The sequence below is a fragment of the Quercus lobata genome, chromosome 4 (assembly GCF_001633185.2).
Source record: "Quercus lobata isolate SW786 chromosome 4, ValleyOak3.0 Primary Assembly, whole genome shotgun sequence".
In the NCBI taxonomy this organism is placed as follows: Eukaryota; Viridiplantae; Streptophyta; class Magnoliopsida; order Fagales; family Fagaceae; genus Quercus; species Quercus lobata.
This window is the reverse complement of record NC_044907.1, coordinates 87,707,378-87,720,143: the sequence shown is the minus strand read 5'-3', so window position 1 is coordinate 87,720,143 and position 12,766 is coordinate 87,707,378. Positions and strand designations below refer to the sequence as shown.

The following is a 12,766-nucleotide window of genomic DNA, read 5'->3' as shown; positions in this document are numbered from 1 at the left end:
ATTGATTCACCAACAATCTATACATTAGAATCTCTTCAAATTCCTCAACTCTCTTCCTCTCCATTGTCAAATCCTTGAGAGGCATCTTACCAAACATTGTTCTCACCATTATTACTGTGAGAGAGCTGTTTGGATTTCTGGGAAGCAGTTAGGAAGGAACCAATCTTCATTGGTTGATGCTACGGTCTAGTAGCGGAATCCGAGAAGCTAGAAAAGAAAAAGGTTCGGCGCAACCTCGTTAGAGCAAGAAGCTTGGAGGACTTAGGTGCACTGGGTAGATTAGGCTTGGAGGGTCTATTACTGTCCATGTATCCCAACTATATTTTCTAGTGGATTGTTTACCGTTTGGAGGGCGGCGGAGAGGTTTTACGCCGAGGGCTTCGGTTTCCTCTTCGATAACACATCGTGTGTTGTCTTTGTGTTTGCATCTTCCTTCCTCTCTATCTTTGCCTTTTTATTATCTACTGTGGGTTGTGTTTTTAATTTGGCTTAGATAGTTTTACCAATTCCATATTATAGCTTATGTTAAGTTTCCGCACACTAGTTGTTTGACATAATGCTTGAATTGGTTAAGTTGTAATTTGGGGGTGTAAACGTTCAAGGGTGTTTACACACATATTTGAACTTTCACCTTTCATATTGTTTTATCACCTGAGCTCCAAACCTCTCCCGAATCTCCTCTTGAACCTCCCGAGATGTATTAGTGCTAAAAAATAAAGAGGTTTTAGCACAGTTTAATTGCTGTCCAGAAGCATTCTCATAAACCTGAAAGATCCGCTGCAATAACTCACACTTAGAAATGGTAGCTTTGCAAAAAATGAGACTATCATCTGCAAAGAACAAATGTGAGAGTTTAGGACCGCCACGGCACACCGCCACCCCTTCCAAAGTACCAACATCCACCGATTTTCTGATCAAGGCCGAGAGACCTTTCGCCACAATGAGAAAGAGCTACGGAGATATAATTGTTGATACTTGATAACTTGATATAATTGTTGGAGTGGTGAGTGGACTAGGTAGAAAGATACTTTATTATTTAAGCAAAGCTAAAACGTTTGACAATTCATTTACCCAACAAGTGGATTGGTAGGAGGAGGTCCAATTACGAAACTTCCGATTGACAATTCAATAGATATATATATTGTATCCAAAAAAAAAAAAAAGAAGATATATATATATATATATATATATATATATATATACACACATTAGTATTATGCCAGTGTGATGAACGGTTTAATAAAAAATTTACATATTAATTTTAAAAAATATATATTTTTGATAATATAACCAAATCTAATAACAAATAAAATAGTAAAAATATTTTTAAAAATTAAGTTACATGGAAAATGTGTATTACCTAAGTTTTTTTTTTTTTTTTTTTTTGAAAAAAATGATATTACAAAACTGTAATTTAATTATGTGTGTGTGTGTGTGGCACTTAAAAATATTTCCATTATACTTGCTAACATGTATAATAGCAAAAGTACTAATCATATATAAATTTCTTGTATATATGACCAAAAACAAATTCCATAAATTACAAAAATGCAAGTATTAAGACTGCAATGTAAATATTTACTTATAAATTATCAGTTGTAGCCATTTTAATGTTGTCATAAGTGAGGAAATAATCTGCATAATCAATTAAGAACAGCAAATCAAAAAATAATATCAATAATCAAGATGAATTGCATTATCTAAAATTTTGTGAAAAAATCTTATAATTTAAGCAATAATTCAACTACGTTAATAAAAACTCATTAAAAAAAATGAAAATAGTTCTTCTCACATAAATCTCCTAACTTCATAGGGTAAATGAGTTCCATCCCAACAGATTCAGTCATAAAATTTTGACTGAAATAAAAATTCCATAAATTATATGTGTGTGTATATATATTGGTGAGTTCTAGTCTATTTGTTGGGTAAATTATATTCAATAAAAAAATATTGAGTAAAGTTGTAACGTTAGGCTATAACTAATTTTGTAACTAAATTTTGTCATTATTTAATTTATTTATATTGTAATATTTACATTTAATCAAAATGTTGTAACATAAAATGTATAACCTACCTTTTATCATTAAATTTTCTCAAAAAAAAAAAGAAAAGACCCTTTAGTCATTAAAAAAAAGGGTAAATTAGATGATTTAAAGATTTTTTTTTTTTTAAATCATGAAATTTATTTAAAAAAATTTTCAACAGTAATACTAATTTTTTTTAGGAGAAGATATTAGTCTTGTTTAAGTAGAATTTCATGTCCAATCCACTCTTAGATGCGGTTTGGATTGGGCTTATTTATATATGCGTTTTTCTCTTTCACGTTTCCTTTTTTTTTTTTTTTACCTGAAGTTGGTTTCACGTGGGGGACAGACCTGCCAGTGGGTCCTGTGCATTGTGCACGGGACCCACTAGCACTTTGGACGTCCACAATTGGTCTGAAATGGCACTGTTTGTGGGTCCCGTACACTGGTCACAGGACCCACAAATATCTTTTTTTCACCCAAACTTTAATTAAAAATGAGTCTTACAGTACTATTCATACATTCAAAAATTATTTTACTACAGTATTTTCAGTTTTAAGTTTTTAACAAAATAAGTTGTATCCAAATGGACCCTTAACTCATTACCTTTGATGGATTCAGGTGAGAGTTTAAGGTGGTGCAGCCTATTTTGGTTAAGAGTCGTTGTTAATGGACGAATCTGCCCTGGATCATAGCACATAACCAGGTGGAAACTAAAATGGGTAAAAGCGAAAATTGGCATGTTAATAATTTTTTTCAATGGTACTCGATATTTCTGAAATAAAGTACCGTGTAAATTAATACAGGTCACAATCCCATTACTTTGTTTCTATCCCCCTCCCTTTTTCCCTCTCTCTTTCACGCTTCAAAGCTCAGGTATGACAGATTTCTGTAAAATTTCTGTAAAATTATCAGTCTTTCGGTGACTCTGATTGCTAGGAGTACTTGGAATGTGGTGAGGAGAGCTCAGTCAATTGGAAGGAAGGTTCCTAGAATTTGGAAAAATGGGTTCAAATACTCTGTAAGTCATTGGATTTCTTGATAATTGTTCATGGAGTTTCAAAAAATGGATTCAAATACCTTGAATTCTTATTTGTGTTACTTATTTGTGCTAGTTGCTCACTTCTTGAATGATTATTGGACTTTTCTGCAATGAGATTGTGTGTGCTTGTGTAATGTCATTTGAGCTTGAATGGAAATGGGTGCTACCACATGAATTACATTGCTAAGCTATAATATTAATGCTTTACATTAAATTTTATGTGATTCAACTTTTTTTTTTAACCTGGGAATTTTATGTAATATGGGTGCTACCACTTCATACTACAGGGAGAACAAGGTTGGTCCCTCTGCTGTTGTTCCCATCCTCCAATTCTCTCTCTCCGGCCACTGGCATTTTACGTTCTACGGGTTTGAAAGGGCACACAAACCCAACACCCAAATAGAAACGGATTCCCTGTTACATTCATGTGTAATTTTTAATAATAAAAAAATTCCCTTCATCACTTCTTTTAGCATTATATATTGTGGGAACAATTGAAGAAAAGAAAGTAAAATATAAAAGTGCACTTTAAATACAGCAGAGAGAAAGTTCTTACAACAATAGATTGGAACTTTACATAAGAATTCCTTTCTGAACGAAATTGAAGCATCTGATGCGAGTGTTAGAAATTGGAACGTTATGCATGTTGGATTACTCTCTACAATTTTCTTATCTTTTTGATCAATCAACAATTGATTTAAGGTCCCTAGATGTCTTTTATTGACACTTCAATGGCATACTCAAATGATAATATGCTTGCCATACATATTCCATGCTTACTTCACTTCCTATCTTGCAGGTGATCTGCTCATCCTTAAACAGAATGAATTGCACCGGATCATGCTTCCATTTATGATTAACTGCTCCTTTCTAGGAAAGTATACCACAATCTAGATTTGGTGGTGATCTTCAACATGATGTCCAGAAAGGGGATACAGTGATTAATGCCACTTGTGGCAATGGTTACTTTAGCAATGGTCATTATACTTGCTGATGAATTAGCCAGGGTTGTGTTTATGCAATGGATATTCAGAATGATGCTTTAGAGAATACTTCTTCCTTGCTAGAAGAGTTGCTCAATCCAAACAAGGTGCCCTTTTCTCACAGTTCCATTTATTTGTTCAACTTTATCTGCTAAGAAAAGCAGAAACTGTACAGTTGTTATTTTTGGGATGTTGCCTACTAATTTTGGATAATGAAGCTTCTAAAGTAATCGATTTTCGGTTTTAACATATATGGATCTTTAGTTCTAAACTAAATTCCTTGTAGTTTTCTTTTCTTTGATACCAGGTCCAGAAGGTACAAAACACAGGAAGTCTTTAGCTAATACAGCTTTTACAAAAGATTTGGTCCAACCAAAGAGAATGTATGGGGGATTTGATGCACGTCTTTGCTTTTGAGGTAATTCGAACAACAAGTTGAGTTATAAAAGTTCTATTTGTTCTATTATAGATCAAGTAAATCAATTCTAAATAAGATTTGTACATGTGCAATTTGTCTACTATACGCAGAGGTGGATCTCTTTTCCATAATATCCTTCTTATCTGCACAATTTTTTTCTACATTACCTTCTTCATTTCTTTCTTCAAGTATACAGTACAAAATTTTCATGTTGTCAGAGCTATAAGCAAATCAATCATGGCGTCAAATTGATCATTTTCCACCACCAATACCTTCTTAACATCTTCAGTAAATCTGACACAGTAAGCTCCACTTTTCTTGCTTTCTAAAGTCTCAAATCTAATGTTAGTGAAACTTGATAACTACATCCTTCAGAAGCGTCAAATCGCAACCATACAAAAGAATATCATGTCAATGAATTTTACTTCTAAGAAATTTCATTGCTTATGGTTGCCCAAGAGCGAGAGCACATAACCACACAGCCTAACTCTTGGAGGAAGGTATAGCCACTTATTTCCAAACAAACTTAGAAGTAAGATTTTACGCGGGGGTGGTTGAAGCATAGTGGCAGAGTTATGTCATGTGCAGTGGATTACGTCCAAACCTTTTGAGAGGCTATCTCTTCATCAACCGTAACTCCTGAAGGTCAATGCAATAGACTATGCTCTACCTCCTATTTATGTTTCCAAAATTAATTTTGATGAGCTTACTGATAAACGGGGATGCTACTGAGTTATGGTGTGGTAATTATAGATACTGCAAGTGCAATCATTGCTGATTGGTGTGACCTAAGGGCTAAGGCATATGGATGCAGACAAAGGATAGCTTCAATCAATGGAGCCTTGTTTATCTTTTGTTAGCCATCTGGTGGATGACTTAAAAAACAAAGTTGCAAAAGTTAAGTGTTCAGTTAGATGGTCACCTAAGTGTTGCAATAGGGATGTGCTCAAATGTTAGCTTTAGATGCAAACAAATGCCACACAAGTAGGATTTGGCTGGAGGATACTCCTCCATGTTTCCAAAATTAATAGTGAATTGCTTGCAATAAAATTACTCTCTTTCAAAAAAAAAAAAAAGGTTTTCCATCTTCTTGTCCCCAGTAGACAGAATTGCAGGCATGGTTTCAAAGTAATTGCCAGACAGAGAAATGTAATCAAATCTTTTCCAGTGTGAGATCTCTTTAGAACATATTTTGAGTATTGAGTGTTGCATCGGTACAGTAGCAAGGGCATGTGAACTAGAATTGGGTCACATGCCAATGAAATTATTGACAGATGTATCAATTCAGGCACTAATCACAACAAATTAGGGAGATCACCAGCAAACATCACTATGTCTCCCAACAATGAATTACACGTGTCAAGAGTAGGAAAAAAAAAATCCAGAAATGATCCATGTACCCTTTCCCCTACCATCTTTAATTATCATATTCTACAATTTCCTCGAACATTGGTTGTTTCTGTTCCATTTAAACCAATTTATACTCAAATAACAAATAATATGATAAAGTTAACTTTACAAGCTTAATAGACAGTAAAAAGACTTGAAAATCCCATACACATTGGGCTTCTAATGCCAACAATGAAAACTAAGTTAATTTTACATAGACTTATGCTAATCGTGTTAGAGCTGAACCAATTTCGTTACTTAGTTTTGAGTCTTTTGACTTCACAAGTTGTAGTATCCGCCTAAGCTCTATCGTAACTTCTCTCATGCTTGGCCTTTCATCTCCCTTATTCTTGACACATCTCAATGCAAGCTCTGCAAATGCTTGAATATCTTCATTGCTTCCTTGGCCTAGTACCACATCAGCAACAATTTGGAATATGCGGTTCTCTTCCATCGACAAAACAAAGTAATCTACCAAATTGTTATGCCTTAAGAACATTTCTGTGGGATAATGACCTGTTAAGACTTCCACCAGTACAACCCCAAAACTATAAACATCACACTTATCCGTGACCTGCAATGTCGCTTGATATTCAGGGTCTACATATCCGTAAGTTCCCCGAACTGAACTACCTTGAAAAAAGTCTTCTCCAAGTGGAACTGAACTACCTTGAAAAAAGTCTTCTCCAGGTGCAATTGAAACCGCAAAACCAAAATTTGATAGTTTAGCAGTCAAGAACTCATCCAAAAATATATTTGTTGATTTGACATCCAAATGAACTATTGGCCTTAACCTACCATAGTGCATGTAACAAAGAGCATAGGATGTCTCAGTGGCTATTCTTACACGGTCAAGCCAAGAGATCTGGCAATTAATCTTGTTGCGTTGACCATGGAGCTGATCAAAGAGAGTGCCATTGGGGATGAACTCTAGAACCAACATGGGAATTTTAGTTTCTAGGCAACAACCATAGTGCCTCACAACGTTCTTGTGGCTGATCAATTGTTTTATTGTGATTTGTTGTAAGAAAAAATCTACCATCGTCTCAGTGGAACAACATATTGGAGGGCCTTTCACTTTAATAGCTACGTCCCTCTCATCTAGTATTCCTTTGTAGATTGTTGCGATATCAGAGCCGAGGATTAGATTAGGATCATAGTTATTAGTAGCTTGTTGGATTTCCTTGGCAGAGAAAATCTTGATTGGCTCTGTATCTCTACCTTGGTTGCAAGTGATTTGCTTCTCTAGTAACATTGCTCCGTTCTGGATGAAGTATTCTTCTCTGGCCTCAAATACATGCCTTGCTTTCTCCATCCTGATACTCTTCTCTGCCAACATATAGCATTATTAAACAAGCGAATATCACTTCATATATAGTTCTTTTCTACCAACAACTAACAATATGACAAATTAAGGGGTAGGTAATCTCCAAAATAAGTTTAAGGGGGAAAAAACTAGACATGGCAAAACGGGTAGGTCAGGTCGGGTCAATCGGGTTGCAGGTTAAAAACAAGTCATTTTAAGCGGGTTAAAAACAGGTTAGGGTCAATTGGGTTGCAGGACGGGTCAGGTTGATTCGTATTTTTCACATGAATTTGTTTTTATAAAGAAAACAACATGTATTTGCCATTTAGAAAGTCATGCAACAAATTATTTGATGTAAAATGCATTATATATATAACTGTTATGGGTCAACAAATCTTTTTTTTTTTTTTTTTTAAACTCAAAAGTAAGATTGGATGTTATCAGATTTATTTATTAAAAAAAATAATAATAATGAAAGAACAAACACTTAAGAAAATTTTTATTCTTTCGGTGAAACGAAGTAGGTATGCAAATGGCCATATCTTTCTTCCTGGTATCTTCTAGGAAAAACCACTAAAAATGACAGCTAAGAGAAAAGAACATTCATAGAAAGCCTCTTTTTGACATCAATTATACAATGTATTTACCAATTCAAACTAACAATTATGCCTCTTTATCAATTATAATTTTTATATAGAAACAGAATTGATTATTTGGAATTTTAGTAATAAGTTTATGGTTCCTAATCTTCCAATTCTTCAACTGTGATCATTAGTTGATTTCTCAATCTTTAGAGCTAAACTTCTAGATTATGAATTAAAAAGTGAACACATAGGATTGTATTGGATTTACTTCTTTTCAAAGTATGTACACAACTGCATTAATCTTTGACCTTTTGTACAAATGGCAAACCAGGTATGTACACAGCAAATAGACTCTTGACTTTGCTTTTTTGGTTTCTTTAAACGTGTTACATTACATGAGATGAACTTAATTAGTGTTATATTAACAAAATAAAAGAGAAGAAAGAGAAAGTTTGCAATAACCAGTATACCCTTTCAAAAATAACAACTATGCATCTTTAACATGAATAATGGGATTATTAACAAAACAATTAGAGATAATGGGATTCCAAGATTCAGTAGTGGCTCTAGGAATTTTTTTTAGGGTGTTCCTGAACAAGCATAAATTACACAATCTAATAAAAAAGAAAATTTGTATATTGATAACAACAACAATAAAAAAACACGCAAATATATAAAGTTTACAATTGCCTTCCATCGCTGTTTACAATTCCATAACACATAGCAAACAGATTAGAGAGGATTCAAAGGAATTTCCTTTGGGGGAGTTCTAATGAAGTTTTTAGATATTCACTTGTTGCTTGGGATAAGGTTGTTTGGCCGGTGGAGATAGGGGGTTTGGGGATTCGGAAGATTGGGCTTTTTAACCAAGCTCTACTTGAGAAGTGGCTTTGGCGGTTTGGGAAAGAAGCAACCCACCTATGGCGTCAGGTAGTAGCCACAAAATATGGAGAGGGTGGTGGAGGTTGGTGCACTAGAGTTGTGAGAGGGACTCATGGTTGTGGGTTATGGAAGAATATTAGGAAAGGTGCAGACAATTTTTTTGGTCATGTGGTGTATTCAGCAAGAGAGGGCAATTGTATTCGGTTTTGGCATGATCCTTGGAGGGATCCTATTCCTTTGAAAGAATTATACCCGGAATTGTTTGCCTGTGTTGTGGTTCTGGAAGCTCTGATTTTTTATATGGTTATTTTTGCACTAGACGGGGGAGGTAGGAGTTGGAACTTCCTTTTCCGTCACAATTTTAATGAATGGGAGTTGCAGAGATTTTATTCTTTCTATGAGCATGTCTCTGCCAAGATTCCTAGTAGGGAGGGTGAAGATTCCTTGATTTGACAATTGAATTGCAATGGTGTTTTTGATGTGCGATCCTTTTATATTGCTTTATTGAAAGCCCCTTTTGTTTCTTTCCCTCGGCAGAGCATTTGGTGTGTAAAGGTACTTAAAAGGGTATCTTTCTTTTTATGGATTGCTGCTAGGGGTGGGCTAGGGGTGGGGTTCTTATAATAGATAACCTTGCTAAGAAGAACTTGCCCCTTGTTAATTGGTGTTGTTTATGTAGGTGTGATGAGGAAACTGTGAATCACCTTTTACTTCATTGTAAGTTTGCATCTGCTTTGTGGGGTGAGATCCTTATTATGTTTGGGGTTCAGTGGGTGATGCCGGATACTATTGTTTCTCTTCTTTTTGCTTGGAGGAATTGGTTGGGAACTTACTCTTCAAAGGTTTGGAATATGGTACCAGCATGCCTTATGTGGTTAGTTTGGAAGGAACGCAATGCTCGAACTTTTGAGAACATTGAGAGACCTATAGATTTGTTGAAGAACTTGCTTGCTAGGACTTTGTTTGAGTGGTCTCAAATTTGGGGTCTTACGCATTATAGTTCCTTGTCTGATTTCCTTATCTCTATTAGACTTTCCTAATGATTTGATTGTATTTGTTTCAAGGGCAGTGAGTTTACAATCGTAAACACATTGTTCTTTTTCATCAATAAAACTCTTATTATCTATCAAAAAAATAATTTGTTATATTGTTGTTTTATTAATTATAAAATTATTAATTGTTATTTAGTCTAACATAATTTAATTTGTTTGTCTTTTATAATGTATTGGTTAATTAAATTATTAATTATTGTTTATTAGTTGTTTCCCCCAATTAATTATTGGTTAATTAAATTATTGCTTATACTTATGTATTAATTAAATTAATATTTATTTAATATTTTTATATTATAATATATTTCATTTAAAATCTATTTTTGGTGAATTTCTTGCTCATTTGTGATATTTTCATCTAAATTTTGTGTTATATTTTGTTTATTACTAATAACAAATTTATCCATTGATCCTTTTTGAGACTCAATTATTTTTTCTTCTTTTTTTCTTTTTAAAAATTTTTCATATTCAAATGCATATTTTCTAGTAGACATTTTTAATCAAACAATATATTTATAAAAACTAAAATAAAAAATCACTTTCAAGTGTAAAACAAATGAGAAATAAAACCTGATTTATATAAAAAGTATTGTTATAGATTCACTGAATAATAACAAATTTTTAGCAATCTCAACCTGCATAAATAAAAATTTATTCATTATATTTCTAATAACTAAAATATATATATAAAAACACAAGATTAAAAAAAAAAAAAAAAAAAATTAAACACAACACTATACAAGCCCAGCGCCCTAGCCCAGCCAACAGGATACCTGCCAAGATGTCACCCACAAAAAACATAAAACAAATCCTATTGCCAAAAAAAAAAAAAAAAAAAAAAAAACCCAGGCTTAAAAAAAAAAAAAAAAAAGAAAAAAGAAAAAGAAAGAAAAGAAGCTTGAAGGCCCAAAATGGTGAAACATCCAGCCCACTGCCCAGAGAAAACTAAAGTCTTAAACAAATCTAAAGAAGAGTCTAGAGAAAGGCAGAAATCCAAGTACCTCAAAAGTCAAAACTCAAACCCATTCAGCCATTCTTCAGTTCTGCATAATCAAAACCCAAACGCAGCAGCGAAAACGGGAAAAAAAAAAAAGAAAAAGAAAAAAAAGATGAGATCGGAGGAAGCTTGGTCTACAGTGGGAGTGGAGAGAAAGAATGAAAGAGGCGGAGAGCAAAAGTTGAGAGAAAAAAATAGAGCAAGAATGAGAAAAAGAAAAATAAAAATTTTAGGGATTTGAGGTTGGTTTATTTGTTTTGACAACTTGTAATAGCGTATATTGGGTTTTTTATTTTTTTATTTATTTTTATTTTTTAGAATTTATGGGTTTGCGAGCATGTTGGATTTGTTTTAACTTTTTTTTTTTTTTTTTAGATTGGGTTTGTAATATGTTGTTTAGGATTGATGTTGGATTTTTTTTTTTTCTTGGGGCTTGCTCTGTTATAATTTTTTTTAAAAATTTTTTTTTTTCCATATTTAGTTTAAAAATTTTTTTGGACTTTTTTTTTTTTACTTGAAAATAGAACAAATAAATTTTTTTTATTTAATTTGAGAGTATTTCTAATTTTAATTGAAGGTATTTTTAATTGTTTTTAAGAGTAAACAAATAAAAAAATTTTAATTATTATATATAATTTTAATTATTGTATATAATTATTATAAAATTTTAATTACTGCACGTGGTGTCGCCACTGGCAAGATTGGCTGTGGGACTTGATCTAAACACGCAACTGAGATTATTAGGAGATATTAGATTATAAGGTTTAGTAACGTTCATGTACTAATAATTTATAGGAAAAAGGAAAACAAAATTAAAGTAATTTGGAGTCTTTCAAAAGAAAAAGAAACAGAATTGAAAGTTAGCAATTTTATTAATGTTTTATTTGGATACAGTTTATTTTGTTGTTAAAAATTAAAAATATTGTAATAAAATAAATTTTAAATGAATAAATAGTATTGTGAAAATTATTTTTAATATATATTTTTTTAATAAAGTAGTCGTGGGTCTCTCTGCGTGAAAAAGAAAAAAAATAAAAAAAAAGAGAGGAAAACGCTGAAAATGCATACAGGTTCATTCGAATCAAAACACATACTAAGGGAGTTTGGTATATGTGTTTGAAAAAAATGCGTTTTGTTGTTTAAAAATATATGTAAAAATACGTGTAAATAAAAAAATGTATAAAAATATATATAATATTATTTAGAAACTGAAAATATGTGTTTAAGTGAGTATACCAAACATCTCCTAAGTTTTTCAAAAAACCCACTCCCTAAAAATTATGATTACCACACAGAAATCAGGAAAGAAGCTACAGGTACGCAAACAATATTTTTTTCTTTTTACTTTTCACATAATAATAGTATTAAAAGTGAAAATTAATTTATTTGACAATCACAAATTCTAGCTACAAGAGGAGAAATTCAGATATAGAATAGGAAAACGCAAAATACCCAGGTATAATTAAATTTAACGTTTCTCCCCTTTTTCACTATTTCCCATCATTCAAACAGAAATTGAAAAAAAACAAATATAAATTGTGGAGAGTATAAAAATAAAATATATAAAAAGAAACAGAGAATTCACGGAGAGTAATGAATAAGAGAAGAGACAGACCTTGAGGATGCGGATGGATCACGTTGTCAAGGTCAATGAGTTTTTTTTTTTTTTTTTGAAGAAAGGTCGATGAGTTGAAGAGAGAGACAGAGAGAAACAGTCGATTGAAGAGAAAAACTATGATGGGATTATTTAAGCAATTGTGGACAGTAGAGAAATGTTGATGTGGGGCCCAATAATTCATGGACCAGGCCCATTTGCCCTTAGAGAGTCCAAAGGCCCGAGCCGAGGAGAACTGTGGCCCAAGCTCTACAATACAGAGCACAAAACAATTTTGGGAGGCAGCCGAGGACAGTTCAGTCCTCGGCAGATCCTGAATCCCACCGGAATAAAGGGGTAAAACTGGTATAGGGACGAATTTGTAAGGAGATCCAAAATATCTTGGGGAAGTTATCCTTACTACCCTTTCAGATAAGATCCAACACGTGACAGAGCCGCACTCTGCAGCTTTATCAACCATCCCCAACAATTCTG

At 33.0% G+C, this 12,766-nt stretch overlaps 1 protein-coding gene and 1 long non-coding RNA gene across 4 annotated transcripts; one reads left to right on the top strand and one right to left on the bottom strand.

Moving 5' to 3' along the window:
* Window positions 1-2,856: 2,856 nt before the first annotated feature.
* On the top strand, window positions 2,857-5,507 carry LOC115986746. Its single transcript, XR_004090858.1, has 4 exons — window positions 2,857-3,045; window positions 3,354-4,156; window positions 4,357-4,467; window positions 4,686-5,507. It is a non-coding gene; the product is annotated as an uncharacterized LOC115986746 (long non-coding RNA).
* A 369-nt stretch (window positions 5,508-5,876) lies between these two features.
* Window positions 5,877-12,451, bottom strand: LOC115986739 (putative wall-associated receptor kinase-like 13). Of its 3 annotated transcripts, XM_031110013.1 has the most exons (3): window positions 12,293-12,451; window positions 10,682-10,723; window positions 5,877-7,185 (listed from the first exon to the last, which is right to left on the bottom strand). In XM_031110013.1, exon 3 carries the CDS (start codon window positions 7,169-7,171, stop codon window positions 6,077-6,079), a length of 1,095 nt encoding a protein of 364 aa, XP_030965873.1. In that variant the 5' UTR covers window positions 7,172-7,185; window positions 10,682-10,723; window positions 12,293-12,451; the 3' UTR covers window positions 5,877-6,076. The 3 variants fall into 3 exon arrangements, with proteins under 3 accessions (XP_030965873.1, XP_030965874.1, XP_030965875.1); XM_031110014.1 differs by lacking the exon at window positions 10,682-10,723; XM_031110015.1 differs by lacking the exons at window positions 10,682-10,723; window positions 12,293-12,451 and adding an exon at window positions 10,251-10,289.
* Window positions 12,452-12,766: the final 315 nt, after the last annotated feature.